At 39.6% G+C, this 20,243-nt stretch overlaps 1 protein-coding gene and 1 long non-coding RNA gene across 2 annotated transcripts in view; both read left to right on the top strand.

Annotated features, from left to right (window-relative positions):
* Nucleotides 1–12,483: 12,483 nt before the first annotated feature.
* LOC122134431 overlaps nt 12,484–20,243 on the top strand; it is a 30,145-nt gene continuing 22,385 nt past the window's right edge. Inside the window, exons 1-3 of the mRNA XM_042756088.1 lie at nt 12,484–12,793; nt 14,131–14,448; nt 14,897–15,235. Coding sequence (XP_042612022.1) covers nt 12,754–12,793; nt 14,131–14,448; nt 14,897–15,235 — 697 coding nt within the window. The 5' untranslated portion in view covers nt 12,484–12,753. The remainder of the gene's footprint in view (nt 12,794–14,130; nt 14,449–14,896; nt 15,236–20,243) is intronic.
* On the top strand, nt 15,499–16,681 carry LOC109055870. The gene is made up of 3 exons (XR_006159886.1): nt 15,499–15,598; nt 15,723–15,751; nt 15,872–16,681. It is a non-coding gene; the product is annotated as an uncharacterized LOC109055870 (long non-coding RNA).

Genomic DNA, 20,243 nt, shown 5'->3' with positions numbered 1-20,243 from the left:
AGGAGTGTCTAAGTGAGGGTCTGAAAGCACTGTATGCTGTAAAGTTGATTGTATGATGTTCATTAGGCTGTTCAAGATCATCCATGAGAAATGCAGTCATCTTACATATAACTGAGATCATCACAGTCACCTTCACATGCAGTCACACAATCTTCACGTTGAGATTTATTTCACTTTATTATCATTTGTTCTTTAGTATTAATAACCATCTGTCTTTATCTTTATAGATTCAGGTCTTGCTTCAGGGCCTATAGCAGGAGCATTGCCCTGCATTATGTATACAGCTGATATAACAAGATAAAAAAAATTAAAACACTACAAAAATACAGATAAAAAAAAAACATAAACTACATTTTTTTGATGTTTGGGAAATTTGAGGCCATGGTCACAGCTGAGGAAAGTCAGTGCTGCAGTGAGTTAGATGCATACTGGGTCTTAGTGGAGAATGTGACCCTCACACTTGCTGTGCAGTGTCTGACTCTGCACCCAGGCTTTGAGTCTTGCTGTCTGAACCCTTATTTGTTACAGACAGCCTATATGCACTTCAGACAGGAGCATGGACCTCTCCAGGCCAGCAGACACATGTATGTTTAGCAGTGTAGGGAGTAACGCATTAAAAAAGTACTGCATTACAGTAACAAATTACTTTTTGCTGTAACGCAGTAGTGTAAGGCATTACTAATGAATTTTCAGTAATATGTTACTCGGTACATGTTCAGTAACGCTTGCGTTACAACACACTTTTAGCCCAAAATGTAATTGTTCAAAGAAAAGAAAAAAGAAGAAAAAACAGCAAGAACGCGAGACATTAACGAATCAAAAATTCAGCAAATAAGTTCTATTTCCTGTTCGTGTTCAGTCAATAGCTGTGTGTGGTTTCGACAGCTTCTGATATATTTGTTTAGCGACATATATTATTCATCTCCCTCTCGCTGGTGGAACTTGTGTGATGTAGTCCAGTGAAGGCGTGTTTAGGGCGTGTTTTACAGGAGTGCCGCGAGGATACTGGCATGACGCGGCATGATCTCTGCCTCTTTGCTCGAGGCCCGAGGCTATTAGCTCCCCCGGCTCGCACTGGCCAGATGAAAAGCGGCTAATGTGTGCGGATGGCAGAAGACTGTACATTCGTGAGATGGACATATGCGCATCTTGTCATTTTACAGTTGCATATGGCATTTAGAGTTTACATATAGTCCTGTTGTGTCTAATATTAATAGACCCAAGCAATTCACAGATATTGTCAGATAATCACTTTACCTCTACCATACTTTCAACAGACTTGGATAGTTTGTGATTCTGGCTGTCATCCTTTCTTGTATTGTCTTGAGCCTTCACTTTGGCAATTATTAGCTATTTTGTTAGTACCCTGGAAAGCCCACAGTCATTATGCTACACCATTTCGCCCTCTACTGGATGTTAAATGATCTGCAGTACATTTTGTCATTTCAGAATGTAAAGTTCTACATCTGTAGATATTTTGGTGAAAGTAACTCACAAGTAATACAGGATTCATGTAACGAATTGCAATTCTGAGACAGTGATATAGTAAGGTAAGGAATTCTTAAATGACAGTAACAAGTAATCTATAATGTATTACAGTTTGGAAGTAACTTGCACAACACTGATGTTTAGGGCAGAGATCATTTATTATTCTGACCTAAATACTTGTATGTATAAATACATAGAAAATTAAAGAATTGAATATTTTAAAAAAATGTGAATATATATATATATATATTTTTTAATTACAAGTTGCCTTTAGGTCACGCCTACCTGTAAGTCACATTTTTTATGCCATTGGTATATGACAAATTTGACAGCATACAGGCAAGTTGTCCCAAAATATACCATCTAAAACATTTAACCCCTTGAGTGCTACAGTCCCACATATGGGATTTTTATGTCTGTGCCCCTGGGAGTAGGGCTGGGCGATAAATCGATTTTATCAATTAACTCGAAATGTGTAGTTTACATCGGTTTGTTTGAATGAAAATCGGTTTTCTTTTTAACATCCACCGACGCTACACTCAGGGCTCCCGTTGTTCCGATTGGGCTCAGCACTCCTCCGTGCGTTTGGCCATAAAGACATGCTGCCGAGCAAAGTATGTTTCTCCGGAGCACGGAGTAGAGCATGTGTGATTTTGACTGGAGCAAGGCGCGGGTTTTTAAAAAAGGGGGTCAGAGCGTCGTGGTTTTCACTCGCTCCAATGAGCACTCCTCCACTGCTCCATCACGAGTACAATTCATGCCAACGGCCCGTAATATAACTGCATATTTAGCAATAATTCACATGTTAAACATATTTAGCTATAGCTTGATACAGATGGATCTCTCAAATCAGAAGATTATAATGACGGCAATAACCGAGCGGGAAGTTATAGTTCTCAAGGAAGTTTGTCTTTTCTTTTTTACTAAATATTTCTGGGTTAAAGCATGATTTAAACAGATACAGCACATTCACACGCAATCGCTTTCGCAATAATGCATTCAAACAAATGTAATCTTACAAATACTTCATCTTTATCTGAGTTTGAAATCTGTAAGAAATGCATCGATCTGTAGAATAAAAATAACTGTCGAAAAATGAACTGCTATTTTCATTACAAACAAAATTTGTACAGCAGAAAGCAGCAATTATACCTTTTAATGCTGACAATGTTATTAGTTTGGCGTTTGGTAGGAAAAAAAAGTTTGCACACAATAGCCTAAGCCACTTTGAAACTCTATTGTTATTTTATTTTTTATTTTTTATTTTAATCTAGGCTATGTTATTAACATAACATTTCAGACATACTGAAATACTTTAGCCACGGGCCACGGAGCGAAGGCGGAGCGGTGTTTTCTGGTATCAGTGAGCGTGGAGTGATTTATTAAATGCTCGGAACGCGGAGGGAAATAGTTGCCGCTCCACTCCACTCACATACTCCGCTACTCTCTCTCCGTGAGAGAGATGTTTTGCCCTACAAAATGAACAAGACCGCGGCAGCACAAGCACAGCATATCCGCCAAAAAGCAACCTGCAGCAATGCTCATTGCACGGGCTCACCAAGCTTTACTTTTGTGGCTCCCATGGCAGTAAATAATATGATGATATGATCATGCAGTCAATACAGATATTTAATAAAAAAAATTTAAAAAACAAGCAGGGCTGTAACATAACCCCCATTTATAAAAACGCATGCAATGTCTATACCGGGCATGAGTGGTGCGATCCGACAAAAGACAATGTGATGTTGTCTAAACTGGACGCGGCGTGATGCGACACGATCCCCATCAGTAAACTGATGCTCGTTCTATTTATGACAAAATGTTCTGACACTACGTTCAGATGATTTGCAACTGTAGTGTGAGGTCAAGACAGACTTTTAGCACAGCGGGGCACAGCACGACAACTCTTGCGTCCAATGTAGACACAGTTAGACAGTTTCTGCTCTATTTACAAATAATTTATATAAGAAAAAAATGACTCACTGCGTAGTTTGCCAATTTTAATTTTAACAGATCTTAAAGCCGAGTGGATGATTAGATGCATGATCGATGTAATAAATAATCTCTGCCCTAAACTTACATTTGTCTGCTACAGTCCCAGAACGTTCGGTGACGTCACATAACTGTCAAATTCAAACTGTGCTTTCGATGTAATAAATGATCTCTGCCCTAAACATACATTTGTCTGCTGGCCTGGAGCAAATCCCTGCAGCACTGATTTTCCTCAGCTGTAACCATGGCCTCACATTTCCCACACATGAAACAAAAACGTGTTTTCTCTCTCTCACATAGATGACCAATATTAGCTTTGCTATTGCCTGATTACATATTGTTAGTAAACGTGTTTATATCTGTAAGCTAACACTGGTCTCTCACCAAGACACCTGCCTTGTTCTCCTCACACAACTCAATCTGTCTCCTCTGACTGTTGTTTTGTCTAATCCTGGCCTGTCCCTGCTCTCTTGGCCACATGGCAGGCTCAATTATATCTGTGGTCCGTCATAAGTGTAAATAAACATTTAAAATGTCCTCAGTGTCAGAACTGTCATTGTGATCCATCGTTTTCCTATGGACCGCTCTTCCTCTTGTTACGTCTGTCAGGGTTCAGAAAACAGGAAGCAATAATGCAAGTAATGGTATTTATTGAAGTCACAATTGAGGAAGGCTTTGGTAGAGGTGGGTGACACAGGGACCTCGATGGCAGCACAATACTGGTGAGGTGGTGAGTTGAGTGCATTGGTGAGGACAGATGAATGGTTCCAGAGACGACGATGACACCCAACAAACACAACCGGAACAGGACCACAATACTCAATGCCAAGCAGGAAGAACACAACATGAATCACGACGAACCTCAAACAACGATCTGACAAACAAGAGACGAAAGACAGGGCATTAAGTAGGCTGTTGGAATGAGCTGCAGCTGTCACTGATCATGATGATCAGCGGTAACGCCCACATGAAACAATTAACATGACATAACCTTAACGAGCAGGAAACAGTGCATTCATGAACCGTGACAGTACCCCTCCTCCTAGAGACACCTCCTGGCATCACCAGACTCCCTTACCTGTCAATTGTAATCATCGATAAGAGAGTGATCCAGGATGTCTCTAGCAGGCACCCAACTTCTCTCCTCCGGACCGTAACCTTCCCAGTCCACCAAGTACTGAAATCCGCGTCCCCTCCGTCTTGAGTCCAGGATACGATTGACCGAATAAGTAGGTTCCCCATCTACGAGTCGCGGCGTGGGGGGAACCGGGGCAGGCGGATTAATCGGAGAATGAAATACAGGTTTTATTTTAGATACATGAAAGGCGGGATGAATTCTCCTGTACGCTGGAGGAAGTTTAACGTGGACTGCCACCGGACTAATGATCTTGGTAACAGTGAACGGGCCAATAAATTTGGGAGCAAGCTTATTAGAGATGGAACAGAGAGGAATGTTCTTGGTAGAAAGCCACAGTTTTTGACCCACGACGTATACGGGAGGCTTAGACCGGTTGCGGTCGGCTTTAGCCTTGGTGCGTGCCCCCACTTGGAGTAGAGTCTCGCGGGCTCTAGTCCAAGTGCGATGACACCTCTGGACAAAGGTGTGAACGGAGGGGACCGCGACTTCGGATTCCAGACTGGGAAAAATAGGTGGCTGGTATCCTAAACTACACTTGAACGGGGATAGGCCCGTAGCTGATACAGGAAACGTATTGTGGGCATACTCCACCATCGACAGTTGTTGGCTCCAGGAGGAAGGATTCTTGGAGACCAGACATCGCAACATCCTCTGTCTCTCGGTTTTACTTGGTTGACCATTGCTCTGGGGATGAAACCCTGAGGACAGACTTACAGTCACTCCCAGCAATCTACAAAACTCATGCAAAAATTTGGACACAAACTGGGGTCCCCTGTCGGAAACGACATTTGTCGGGAGGCCATGTAAACGAAAGACGTGATCTATGACGGTCAACGCTGTCTCCTTGGCTGAGGGTAATTTGGGCAAGGGAACAAAGTGGGCCGCCTTCGAAAAACCGGTCCACCACGGTCAAAACTACAGTGTTGCCCTGGGAGGGCGGGAATAAAATCTAGTGCGATATGAGACCAGGGTCTTGAAGGGACCGGCAGCGGTTGAAGTAACCCATCAGGGGGTCGATTGGAAGTCTTACCAGTGGCACAAACCGAGCAAGCCAAAACAAAACTGTGAATGTTGCGAGCCATAAGTGGCCAACAGAATCGTTGCTTGACCAAAAACTTAGTAGTACGGTTAACTCCTGGATGACATCCCTAAGGCTGACAATGCCCCCACTGAATAACGTCGGACCGTAATCCCTCCGGCACAAATAACTGATTCGGTGGGCACCTGGGCGGAGGCGTTACCCCTTCTAAGGCTGTCTTGACCTTCGATTCGACCTCCCATGTGAGTGTGGAGACCACTAATGTCTCAGGTAAAATACACTCGGGAGTAGACGGGTGTTCGGAATGGTCAAAAATACATGATAATGAATCAGGTTTGATGTTTTTGGAACCCGGGTGGTACGAGAGAGAAAAATCAAAACGACCGAAAAAAAGTGCCCACCGAGCCTGCCTGGAGTTCAACCTTTTGGCAGTTCTAATGTATTCTAAATTCTTATGGTCAGTCCATACTATAAAAGGAACCCCCGAGCCTTCTAACCAGTGGCGCCATTCTTCCAATGCCATCTTGACTGCCAACAATTCTCAGTTACCAATATCATAATTACGTTCGGCAGGGGATAATCGGTAGGAAAAAAAACGCGCAAGGGTGCATCTTGTCATCTGCGGGAGAATGTTGGGATAACACCGCACCCACCCCCACCTCTGACGCGTCGACCTCTACCACAAACTGACGTGATGGCTCAAGGGTAATTAAGATGGGGGCCGAAACGAAGCAACCCTTCAGTTTGGCAAACACAGTCTCGGCTGTGTCTGACCACCTGGACGTAGTTCTGGGGGAGGTCAAGGTGGTCAGAGGTGCGGCTAGTTGGCTGAAGTTGCGAATAAAACGCCGGTAGAAGTTCGCGAACCCCAGAAACCTCTGTAGGGCCTTACGGGAATCTGGACTTGGCCACTCTACCACAGCCTTAACCTTCTCGGGATCCATACGTATTCCCTCAGTCGACACAATGTATCCAAGAAAAGGAGTAGACTGTGCATTAAAAAAAAAGCACATTTTTCCACCTTGACAAAAAGCCCATTCTCTAGCAACCTCTGAAGCACTCGTCATGCATGCTGCACGTGTTCCTGGAGAGAAGAGGAAAAAAATCAATATGTCATCCAGGTAGACATACGAATTGATCGACCATATCTCGCAGCACGTCGTTGACGAGTGCCTAGAAGACCACTGGGGCATGACCAAATATTCAAAGTGCCCCCTGGGGGTGTTAAAAGCGGTCTTCCATTCATCCCCCTCCCTAATACGGACCAAATGATAAGCATTACGTAAGTCCAATTTCGTGAAGATCGACGCTCCCTGCAACCTCTCGAAGGCTGAAGACATCAACGGCAAAGGATAAGTATTCTATACCGTGATGTTGTTCAGTCCCCGGTAATCGATACAAGGTCGCAGAGACCCGTCCTTCTTCCCCAACAAAAAAAAAAAACCCCGCCCCCGCTGGAGAAGAGGAAGGGCGGATGAACCCCAAAGCTAGAGAATCAGAAATATATTTCTCCATAGCCTCCCTTTCCAGAACAGAAAGCGAATATAATTTGCCTTTAGGCGTAGACTTACCTGACAGTAAATCTATGGCACAGTCATAGGGATGATGCAAAGGAAGAGAAACAGCACAAGACTTACTGAACACTTCCTTCAGGTCGAGGTACTCCGCGGACACGTTAGACAAATCCACTGCTTCCTCCTGAAACACAGACATAGCAACAGATGGACAGGCAGATACAAGACAAGACTCATGACACTTATTGCTCCAGGCCAAGACAGATCGCAGTTGCCAGTCCACTTTGGGGTTGTGACTGATGAGCCAGGGGTGTCCAAGGACTATGGGTGCCAGGGGAGAGTCTAATATATAAAAGGAAATGATTTCCGAGTGGGTGCCTGACGTGATGAGGTTAATGTCTCCAGTAGTGAGTGAAATGATAGGAAGTCTTTGGCCATTGAGGGCGTGAACAGCGATCCTGTGAGTGAGTGGTTTGAGGGAAATCTGAAGCTTCTGTGCAAGTGCATGATCCATGAAATTACCCTCAGCCCCGGAGTCCAGAAGTGCATGACAGTCATGGGTGTGTGCTGACCATCTCAGTCTTACCGGGAGGAGTGTAGATGATGAGGTCTTCTCGGTGGAGATCCCACCCGATAGTAGCCTCATACTTACTATCGGGCTTGGCCTTTTACCGGACAGATGTAGACGTGATGACCGGCTCCCCCGCAGTAAAGGCAAAGGCCCTGGGATCTCCGCATCTCCTTCTCCTCCCGGGAAAGCCGAGCTCGCCCTACCTGCATAGGCTCGTGATCGTAGACGGGGCTGACCGCGTCCCCACTGCTGACTCGTGTACCAACATGATCTCTCGGAGCATGACTGGGTAGGGTCCGTCGCTCTACTCTGGACAGTCGTGCATCAACTCTTAGCGCCAGCTCAATAAGTCCATTGAAAGAAACTGGAAGATCCAGGGCATAGATCGCTTTCTGGACGTGGTTAGCCAACCCATGCAGGAACATGTCCTACTGCGCCTCCTCGTTCCATTTACACTCCGCCGCTAGAGTACGGAACTCGATAGAGAAGTCTGATACTGATCTCTCTCCTTGTCGCAGGTCAGCAAGCATTCTGGCTGCCTCCCTGCCGGTGACGGCCCAATCAAACACCTGTCTCATCCCAGTGGCAAGTGTCTGGAACAGCATGGGTCCCGGTTCTCCCACACCGCCGTCCCCCATAATGCCGCTCTCCCAGTCAGCAACGTCAATACGAATGCGACCTTGGCTCGCTCATTGTTAAATGTCCTGGGTTGCAGAGAAAAGTGCATCGAGCATCGGGTTAGAAAACCTCCGCAGTAATTCGGCTCACCAGAGTAAGGTTCCGGAACAGGAAGGTGTGGTTCTGGCTGAGAGGGACCTTCTGGTGGTGTGGGGGGAACGGGTGGCTTAGGGGGGCGCAGTGGGAGCTCGCAGGAGTTGTAACTGCTGGGTGAGCTCGGACACCTGCGTCACCAATGCCTGAACAGCGCGACCAGTCTCGTTCAGAGTCCTCTCCTGTGAATCCATCCTCCGAACGCTGGCACTGAGGAATTCCTCCAATGACAATGCTGGGTTACTCGCTGCTTCCATCAGAGGGTCAGATCGTTCTGTCAGGGTACAGAAAACAGGAAGCAATAATGCAAGTAATGGTATTTATTGAAATCACAATTGAGGAAGGCTTTGGCAGAGGTGGGTGACACAGGGACCTCAATGGCAGCACAATACTGGTGAGGTGGTGAGTTGAGTGCGTTGGTGAGGACAGATGAAAGGTTCCAGACACGCCGATGACACCCAACAAACACAACCGGAACAGGACCACAATACTCAATGCCAAGCAGGAAGAACACAACATGCATCACGACAAACCTCAAACAACGATCTGACAAACAAGAGATGAAAGACAGGGCATTAAGAGCTGCAGCTGCCATGATGCTGCAGCTGGGTAACTCCCACATGAAACAATTAACATGACGTAACCTTAATGATCAGGAAACAGTGCATTCCTGGAACGCCAAAGAAACACTTCTGGTTTTGGCGGTTTTCAGATGCGGAAGTAAAATTTTCTCACAAAAAAAAACGACTCCAGAAGCAATAATAGCGTATTTTAAAGTTATAGTTTAAAGAAAATCTAGTTCCTACATTATTTTTCTATACATGGACTCACTGGGGTCTCTAACCTGGAATATGCGCTTTAAGTTAGTGCCAGGCTTCCGACCTTGACTTTCCATTCAACAAACATCATCATCTAGTTTACATGAGTGAAGTTCACATGGTCTGAAATATCAAAGACGTGATTTGAGAGAACCACTGATGTGTCGCAGATGCTCAGCAAATATTTAGCGGCCTATAGCAGGAAAAAAAAAAAAAAAAAAAAAAAACGTGAACCCAGGACTCGAATTGAGGGGGGATGATTGGGGATAGCATCCCCCTGGTTGAAAAAAATTACAAAAAACATCCCCTTGGTAAAAATCGATGTAATATCTGCTAATACAGTGTGTGCATAGTAGGCAAGCCAGTTATTAGTTGCAATAATGGGTGCATACAATAGGCAGAAGACATTTTACATTATTTTAATACCTTATATATAGGCCTATATATATATGAAAATAGATGTCAAATTGTGTTGGAAACTGGCTCACACAGAAATCAAAGGAAATGAAATTAATCTTTATCATAAAAATAGTTAATTTTGGAAGATGTAGGAAAAAATTATTAACTTAAATATTCAAAATGAGTGGCAGAAGAAATGGGATGTAGTACAGGAATGATTTATCATAAAAATAGTTAATTTTGGAAGATGTAGGAAAAGAAGAGGGGATTTTAACAAGATTACAGTTTGAACACGCGACTTAATGAATGCCGTTTGTAGGGTAATGTAATCAGCTGAGCATGTAATAATATTCAAATGTAGGAAATATAATACAGCGTGAATCAAAATGGTATTAAACTTAAAAAGGTAATAATAAGGTAAAAATATATACATTTTAGGAAAATAAATTAAAGTGGGAAATAATCAGAGTGCAGTAATGAAATATATGGGCTAGACAAACGAATTTGATGGGGAGTTATAATAATTAAACACAAAGACAGATGGGAACACACAAGCTGGATTTTTGGCATGGGAGCTGAACACGCAGCAGCTAGAAATACAGCAATGTGTGAACCTGAAATAAAAGAATAAAGATGTAACTATCATCCCTCATACACAGCTATTTTGGATTTTAGAATGTTCTAATGTTATTAATCTTAATGTGCTCCAGGGTTTGGATGTATTGTTCGACTTTAATATACAAAAATATAAAATCAATGAATTATTTATTATTAACCTATCATTACTTCTTGCAAAATTATTCACCGCACAGTAAATTCACTCATCAAAATCCTTTATTATTTTTTAAATCAGAATATAAAAACCAAAGAAAATAAAAATCAAAAAAACTTAAAAAAATCAAAAATCTCATAATTTTAAAACCTTTTAAATTTATTTTGTTAAAGCATTTGTTTTGTGGTATTTATTTATTTTTTATACATGTATAAATGGTGCTTGCTTGTAATGTCACTTCTTTGTATGTAATTTTTATATTTTATTTTATATTTTCTTATATTTTTACCTTGGTATTAATTAATTATAAAAAATATAAAACTAATACATTTTTTAAAAAGTTTAACTAAACTCTAGGCGGCGTAGTGTATGCTGTGATTTGTCTGCGATCTGCCGTTAAAAAAGCAAGAAGAAGAAGAAGTGTAAAGTCTGGCTGGGTGGTGGGTGGGGGGCTAATAGGGAGACAATGTTGCTTATTTTTCAGGCCATTATCAGATCTGCTCTTGATTATGGGTGCTTTGTGTATGGATCTGCTTCCAAAACTGTTTTGGCTAGGTTGGATGTGGTGCAGGCAAGAGCTTTGAGGCTTTGTTGTGGGGCCTTCAGATCCACCCCCCAGTACCTGGCCTGCTCATTGAAATGGGAGAAATGCCCTTATGGTTAAGACGCATTAAGTTAGGGTTACAGTACTGGGTTTAAACTTAGTGGGTGTAATCATATCTTCCCAGCTAGGTGTTTGTTGCAAGAGGATGCTGGAAATAATAGATACAATAATTTTTTTGTCATAATAAATAAGTGGGCAGGAAGATGAGTATGATCAGGGAAGTATCGTAGAACACACAAGTTGGTTACCTATGCCCTATTGGGTGATGCCTGAAATGTGTGTGTTGAGCTTGGTTTTCATCAGGAAAAAGATAAATTGGAGGTGGCACCAAAAATAGAGGAATATCTTAATTCAATTAGTGGAAGTACTATGATTATTTTTACAGATGGGTCTAGAGATCCAGTTAGTGGGAAAGCTTGTTTTGGGGTATATGTGGAACAGCTAGGGTTGGAAATTGGTCGACGTATTTCTAATGGAAGTTCTGTTCTCACTGCCGAATTAATGGCAATTTTATGGGCTCTATGGTGGATTGAGGAAGGAAAACCTAGGGAAGTCATTATTTGCTCTGATTCTGTAGCTGCTGCTCTAGAAAATTTAAAAAATAGGAAAATCAAAAGCTCGTCCTGACATTGTAAATGATATTTTAAATTGTGTTGTTTAGAATTAGATTTTGTCTGCAACATCAGGGTTTGCTGGTTTCCCGGACATGCTGGGGTGAGGGGGAATGAGCGGGTGGATAAAATTGCAAAGGAGAGCTTAGGAAGAGAAGTAGATGTCCATGTATTATTAGGGAGAGTGGAACTGAGGGAACAAATTAAAGCGGGCTTAATAAATGAATGGCAGAGGGGGTGGGAAAAGGAAATTACGGGTAGGCACTACTTTTCAATACAACCTATAGTTAAGAAAAGATGTTCATGTATCATTTTGCCCCGCAGGGACTCAGTTATAATGTGTAGATTGAGGTTGGGGCACTGTGCGTTAAATTATTCTTTGTGGATTGTAGGAAAGCATGTTTCTGGATTGTGTGAATGTGGGAGTCTTGAGACGGTAAGGCATGTTTTCCTAAATTGCAGGAAGTATAGGGCAGAAAGAAATATATTAATTTTTAAACTGGCAGGACTTGGAGTTAAGGCTTTTACTCTTTTATCTTTGTTTGGTCACAGTGATGAGCATAAACTGATCTCCAAGGCAGTTCTTCAGTTCTTGCATGATACAGGACTGTATGTAATAATCTCAGCAGCGTCTACACTGCCGGAGGGCAGTAATACGCTCAGCAGCGTCCAAACTACATGATCCTTCTCCCAAGAGCATGAGTGAGAAGTGTATGCTGTGGAAACGTCAGAGCCCCAAAGAAGAAGAAAAGCGCATTGTCATGGTGCACAGACTGGAGTGGAGTGCACGTTCTCAGTAAGATTAGGCGAAGGCGAAGCAAAAACAACGCACGTTTCCTTTTTATTGTGTTGTTTTTTGTTACACACGTTTCGGTGGCTCGGCGTCGAACATCACATCGCTTGCAAAAATGACACAAGCGTTTTTGTTTTTATGTTTTTCACGGTTTTCTGCAAATGGGCGATATAAGGAACAGAAAATTACATTTTTATTTCCACGCAATCTAGATTTATTTTCGAAAAACCGTGGTGGAAAATTATGTTAGGTGTTTTTCTCACGTGTGTTTTTATGTTGCACGGTAAGATATTGTTAATTATGACGCATTTCTGTGTGTGGAGACGAACAGCCTTTTCTTGTGTCGTCGCCAATAAAAAATCTTCCTTGCCGTTTAAAACAATCCCACCGGTCACTATTGTGAACATTAACTCATTCAGTAACCACACTCAACAAAACTGAATATATGTGAATTCATTTATATTAAATACTAGAAACCTTAAAGATAATGTGGACCAAAAGATCTTTGTCGTATCTTTAACAGACTTTACTAGACTTTTCTTTTGGAGCTGTGATGCAGTCTTCATCTTCACATGGCGCAAACAGGAAATGAACTACTCTTGTCATGTGACAATTTGCACTAACCATGTGAAACTGCACATATTTAATTGAGACCCTTAAGTTTATTGTTTTCCCATATTTGCAGGAAATGCACTAAAACATCAGTCGGAAAGATTTTTAGAGCTTTATAAATGAAAAGATTCTTTACAGTGGGATTAAATGGGTTAATATTTAAGATTAACAGTGTGCAGATCTTTTTTCTATTTTTTGATTCACCTTTTGATCTTGCACCTAGCCAAGACTTTTTTTTTTTTTTTTTTTTTTTGGATGTGCGTATTTTGATTTTAATATTTGAGATTAACATTAGAGAAATAAGAAAACTAATAATATTTTGTTTTGAATGCTAAGTATATAGTCTGTACAGTTTTGAGTAATGTTTTATTTAACTTTATTACACATTTTGATTTGGGAAAAGTAGTCCCAACCAAAGGTTTTGGCAGGGTTTCACATACAGAAATACCGCCTCGATTGTGGCTCTCTAAATTAGATTTTAATGTTCTTTCAGACAGATTTATAGTAATACATAAATATGTCTGAAAGAACATTAAAATCGAATTCAGTATATCTCAGAAATATTTCTTACTATTGATATGAACGGGTGAGGTCAACTAAATGCATGCAAAATCAAAGACGCTGATATCTTTAATACTTGGACAGACAAACTGAAAGTTTGAAGACAAACACATTATTTTGAATTAATAAATTAAATGGTATTGAGTCATAATAGAGTTATAAATAAAATTGTTATTTTCCGATCTCTTTAAATGAATGATATCATCAGTGGTCTATGAACATATGCAAGTCTAGTGTTTGTCTGATGAGTGAATGTGTAATTCAATGATGTTCTTCTGCTGTTTGTTTGCATGTTACATTATAAATCCAGATGTATTTCTCACAATCTTTAATATCTGTAAAAAAAAAAAAAAAAAAAAAAAACATTTTCACAGCACTTTCCTGTTGTATAATTTTGTCCCACTGTCCCAGACATGATTTATAATTATTTGCTTGTTTCGTCTTCAGGTTCATCTGGTGTTGATTCAGACAAAGTGACAGTGATGGAGGGAGATTCAGTCACGCTAAACACTGACATTAAAACAAATCAAGAAGACAGAATAATGTGGTATTTTAATGACATTCGTATCGCTTGGATCACTGGAGATCAGAGTAAGATCTGCACAGATGCTGAGTGTCCTGAGAGATTCAGAGACAGACTGAAGCTGGATCATCAGACTGGATCTCTGACCATCATGAACATCAACACCACACACTCTGGACTTTATCGTCTGCAGGTCAACAGCCGCAACAGTGGAAAGCTCTTCAGTGTTTCTGTTCATGGTGCGTCATTTAAAAGCAGGCAATATCAAAATATCAACTGTGACACAAAAAAAATTGTGAATTAATTGTGTGAGGGATTTTACAATTGTTTTAATGTACAATGCCAAGGATTATCGATATATTCAATATATTATCTTTTAATGTACAATGTGGAGGCAAAGAACCACTTGATGTGCAGCTAGCCATGGATTATCGATATATTCAATATATTATCGATGGTCACTTGTCAGCACTGGCAAGCACAATATTTGACCGAAACTAAAAAAGGCGGTTCTTTTTGTCAGTTAAATAAAACTCTTTTCATCATATAAAGTGATCTTCTGTGTATAATAATTTTACCGCACTTATTGTTACCATAATTATTACTGCACTCTTTCTTGTGTAGTTTGTTGTTCTCAGAAAAATGAAAAACCATCCTCAACTCATCTCTTGTCTTTCATATCATACTCCCCTCCTGCCGCTGATCGAGATGAAATAAAGTCAGTGAAGGAGGGAGAATCTGTCACTTTAGATTCTGGTGTAATGAACAACACAAATTATTTGATCACGTGGCTTTTTAATGACATCCGCATCGCTGAAATCAATGGAGAACCCAATAAGACCTGCAAAGATGATCAGTGTGAGGATGCTGATGGGAGATTCAGAGACAGACTGGAGGTTAATCAGACTGGATCTCTGACCATCATGAACTCAAGAACCACAGACTCTGGACTTTATAAACTACAGATCATCATTAGCAGCAGCAGCTTCAGTATTAGGAGGAGCAGGAGTTTCAGTGTTACTGTCACTGGTGAGTGTCATTCAGTGCAAATAAAATAAAGTGCCTTTCATTGAGGGCTGTTTTGAGTAACATTTCATGAAATGTTATTAACCTGCACAATGCACTAAATTCAAAAAGTTTCCCGTAAGCATTGATATTTCCTGTTGAGTGCTTTGATGTTGTTTTAGTTCTTGTACCTCAGAAACCACCATTTGTCAATTAGCACAACTAAAAAGCAGAAAGGTATCAGTCAGAAACATCAAATTAAATTCATATGACTGTCTCTCTTTGCCGTTACAGGTTCAGGACCGTCTCTAGCTGCTGTAGCAGGAATATGTGCTGCTGTAGTTATTCTGCTCGTGGCTGCAGCTGCTGGTCTTAAGCAAAAGAAAGGTGAGTATTACATACAGCTGATTGAACAAGATGAAATAATAGAGTCATTGTGTGTGCAAGATGTGAAAATATGTATTGAAAATTCACTTCTATGTAACTGAGTTTGTCATTATTGTTCAAACAGGAAGGGGGGCGGAGCCAAATCAAATTCAGGTAATATAAACCTAAACCCCTTAAAAACACAGTTCTAATCTTTAAGTATGTTTTGTGTGTGTAACCAAATCATCAATCCTGTTAATTTCTCTTACCTTCTATTTTTTTTTTTTTTTACAGACGAATACTGTGAGATACTCAACTGTTAGTCAGAACGGGGCTGCTACTAATGGCTCGTCCTATAAACAGACTGAGACTGCCACTGAAACACCAGTGTAACATTATTTATGTTTATCAAAGCTATTATAGTGACCAAGAGCAGTGAACAAATAGTTTTTTGTGATTTGCACCATAATGCTTTTTGCACTGATGTCCTTAACGTGTCAGTTATTTTGTTCCATCTGTTTACATCGTCTTTAACTGACTGTTTACATGAATACCTCGCCATGACGGCTATCATGGCAAGGAAATGTATTTGACTGCACAAGTACTCGTACTGTAAGACACAAGTGCACTTCACATACTATAGTTGCCATTACTGGTTACGTTATTTTGCTATTGACATCTCGCTGCTTCTACATAATTGTAGTGTGAAACACTGTGATTTTAGATTGTTACAGTTAGTTGGTTAGCAATCACGTACCTCATGTTCTCATGCTTTGGATAATTAGGGAATCTCAAAAATTATCACAAATTTTCATCTTGCCTGAAATAGTGTATTGATATTTCATGAAGTGCTGTTTAGATAGACTTACTGCCAAAAGCTTGAATTTCATGTGAGGATTTTCTTTTCCATCTATCTCTCAGTTCTGTTCATGGATGGCTTGTGTGATTTTTTTTTTTTTAATATCATCTAATTGTATTTATTGTGTGTTTTATATAATAGCAATGCAGACCTACCTGCCAGGCTATGCATTTTGATCTCAAAGTACACTGGTACGATTTGTCACACTAAACTATGCAAAAATTTAGTGATGCCTCTGTCCACAATAGCAATAACATAATAATGATAGCAATAAATTTAAATTTTAATAAACTAATCAAAACATCAAAATTACTGATAGCAATAACTGTAAAGTGTAATAGGGTGATCAAAATAGCATTTTACTCTGTGCCTTTTGTTATTTTCATTTTTAGTAACTAATTTCTGCTTTAAAATTATTATTTTTGTTTTTAGATTTCAGTGTAGCAATGTAATGTCATTTGAACCTTTTTTGCACATAATGTATGCGTACATGCTTTACATTCACTTTATTTAATCAAAATCCAAAATACTAAGATATATAAGCTACCGTATACCACAAATCAGCCAAAAAATACTGAGGTAATGAATTTTTGCTCATATCACCCATCCCTATACAGAAGTGTACTGGAGTTTTAATTAAAGTGTACACACACTCAAAAAAATATTTCCAAGATTGGCAGGTCTGTGTGATAGAGATGATTTGCCTATACGTTTGGATTGTAAATATGTAAACACTTTCGATAGGATTTATGGACTTCAATTATACCCTTTTTTATGTAAATGTTTTTCTCATGTCAGATAAAATACTGTCATTTGCCAAACTCCTCACAAAAGCCTGTTACATTAACCAATAAGAACTGGACATTGAGTTTTTAGTTTCACCAACACAAATGTTTCAGTGTTTTTAGTAAGCGGTTCAAATGTTGTTACATATCTGTGTTTAATAAAGAGCTTCTACTTTATGTTAAAAGAGAAATATGTGTCTTTCCTTAACTTTGCATCAGCTAAAGTAAAAAATTAAATAAAAGTGCTAACTGTCACCCCCCACTTTCTGAAGATAGACATGAAAGTGCACAAATCAAACTTAAATTGTTATAATTCATAAACACTTGAATACAGACCTAAGGTTGGTCTCTTTAAAGAAAACAATCCAGCAGATTATTGCCGAAGTGAATCATTAAAAAAAAAATGAAAGTATAAAACAGTTTAAATTCACTGTAAAGAAAATGTACTGAAATGTTTCTTATATATATCTTTATATATATGATATATATATTATATATATATATATATATAAACTTTTCTTTTTTTGGTTTTTGCATTTTGCAATTTTGTTTAGGTCTTATAACACAAATAGACACCTTTTTTTCTTGCATTTTTCTCATTTAACTCAGTTCCTCCACACAACTCTTTTCTTTCATGCTATTACTGTAAGACATCTTCAAAAAAATGACACTGACTCTCTCCTGTTCGCTATTGATGTCACCTTAATTTTGCTCCACACTACTCAGGATCAAAGTCTGACTTAAGGTTCAATTGGTTTGGTTTTGTCAGCTTGAAACCAAACATGTAAACTCAAGATTGTTTAGCTAGCTTCATGGCTCCCAGAAGTTGAAATGTGACAGAAATTACACGTGATTGCCCCTGATGTTTTCAAATCATAGAAACACCCGTCTGCATAATCAAAGACAGTTTTCAAATTATAGAAACACCCGTCTGCAGACTGCAAGACAGGGGCGTAACTTGACGAAAGAGGCGTATCTTGAAGCTGTGATGCTGTTTTAGCTGCTGTATCTAAAAAAAGATAAAAACACTAGATGGCGCCACTGGATCACCCACTCTAGTTTTGATTACAATTATAGAGCGACACGAAGGTAATCGTCAATCATCTGAGGCTTTCTCTAGTTTTGATTACAATTATAGAGCGACAAAAATAAAATCCAAAAACATCTCAACACTGCCCTTCATCATCATAAAACATTTCTCTACACCTCTGTTCAAAACAAAACAACAAAAAAAAAAAAAAAACATTTTTTTTTACCCAAACCCAAATTTAAAAATAACACATCTTTTGAAAGAACTTTACTATCAAGATGAAGAAAAAGAAGCTCATTGTTCAGCTGAGCTATGTGTTGGGGCCCACCGGGGCATGCCCGCACCAGGTCAGGCTCTCCACATGGACACAGAAGACTTAGAAGAAGAAGAAGAAGAACAGAGGCAGAACTGTTCATGCCTTTTAAAGTCTGAGATGGTTCACGCCTCTCAGGATGGGCTTGTCCAATGAGAAAGGCTGAAATTTCAAGCCGGAGTTTGGAAATACTGGGGAGTTTTAAGATCCTTTGTCTGAAAGCATGGCAATTTGCATATGTAACTGGGTTAGAAGTTGATATACAAACATATAATAATAACATATAATATACACTATCATATAGATCATCAGAAGACGAATTCATAGATACTAAACATGGTAAGATTACATATAAGATTACATGAATGAGAGGTTCTAACATAAGCATGCATAAAACAGTCAAATTCAACAGACAATATACAAGAACAGCAATAATATACACAATGACCTGAATGATATGTGTGTTCATTCAAAGAGAAGTTTTCTTATGAATTCTTTTGAATAGAGAAGAGTCCCTTTTTATGGGCATTATGTGTCTGTTTTAGAGAGACTTGAGTTAAGAGTTGCTTTGCCCGCATTCATTTGAGCCATAAAACTAGCGTTATCAGATAGTGTGCCTATGGTTGCTATGGAACCAGAGGCCTGTTCTGCCTTTTTGAGGTGTTAGTTACATTTCGGGGGAAGGGTCCATAGGCCCTTTGGTTAGATGAGGGGGCGTTAGATATTATTTGAAAATATAATGAAAAGTTGTGCCTGATTGGTTCAAATGCTACATAGGTAAATAAATAAAAAAACTGAAACAATGAATAAAATGTTAAAAAATAAATAAAAACTGTACTGTACTGTACTGTACTATAAAAACAAAAAAAAAACTTTTTTTTTTTTTAACTTAACTCTAATTTATATTTAATTTAGTGGAACTCGTCCCACACTTTGAGAACCACTGCTTTAGAACATACTTGTTCATTCAGATTCCAGTGTCTCGCAACAGCTGTGTACACAGATCTCACAGTCAAAAACTTGTCAGACTTGATCATTAGACAAAGATAACTAGAGATAATTAGCTCTTTTCTAAAAGTACCTTTTTTAGTCCTCTTAGATCTGTACACACTTCATTAAAGCAACAGTATTGTTTCGTCTGGCCAGAGGAGAACAACACACTATTTTGACACACTATTTCCCTGTTTAATACTGTAAAGAGTCTTTGACGTAATCTGCATTGTAAAAAAGTGCTATATAAATAATGATGACTTGATTTGATTTGATTCTAATCAGAGGTCATGACCACTTCTATAGAAAAGCTGATCCACATATATTCTGTCTAATAGTAGCTTTATATAAATGTATATTTAGCTTGACTAACATTATAATAATCAAAGGTTAAGTCACTCTGTTTAGACTGGTTAAGAAACAATCTACTATAACAAATGCAAAGTGCATTTACTAAAACATATACATCAAAATGATATGTTAATGCAACTACCCCCTGTTCACACATCTAACCAAAAGTGTCATGAGTCCGGACCCGGTGTTCCTCCTCCTCACCACCAGAGTGCGCCACTTCCATTCTCCCGGACTCATTACCTTCTCTCTGTACACCTGGTTCACCCCGAACACCTGTTTCACCCACTCACACACACACCTGGTACCCATTGTTTGTGCCTATTAATACACCACAC

The sequence above is a fragment of the Cyprinus carpio genome, unplaced genomic scaffold, assembly GCF_018340385.1.
Source record: "Cyprinus carpio isolate SPL01 unplaced genomic scaffold, ASM1834038v1 S000006795, whole genome shotgun sequence".
In the NCBI taxonomy this organism is placed as follows: Eukaryota; Metazoa; Chordata; class Actinopteri; order Cypriniformes; family Cyprinidae; genus Cyprinus; species Cyprinus carpio.
The sequence above is the reverse complement of the archived record's forward strand: the minus strand, read 5'-3'. Positions and strand labels throughout refer to the sequence as shown.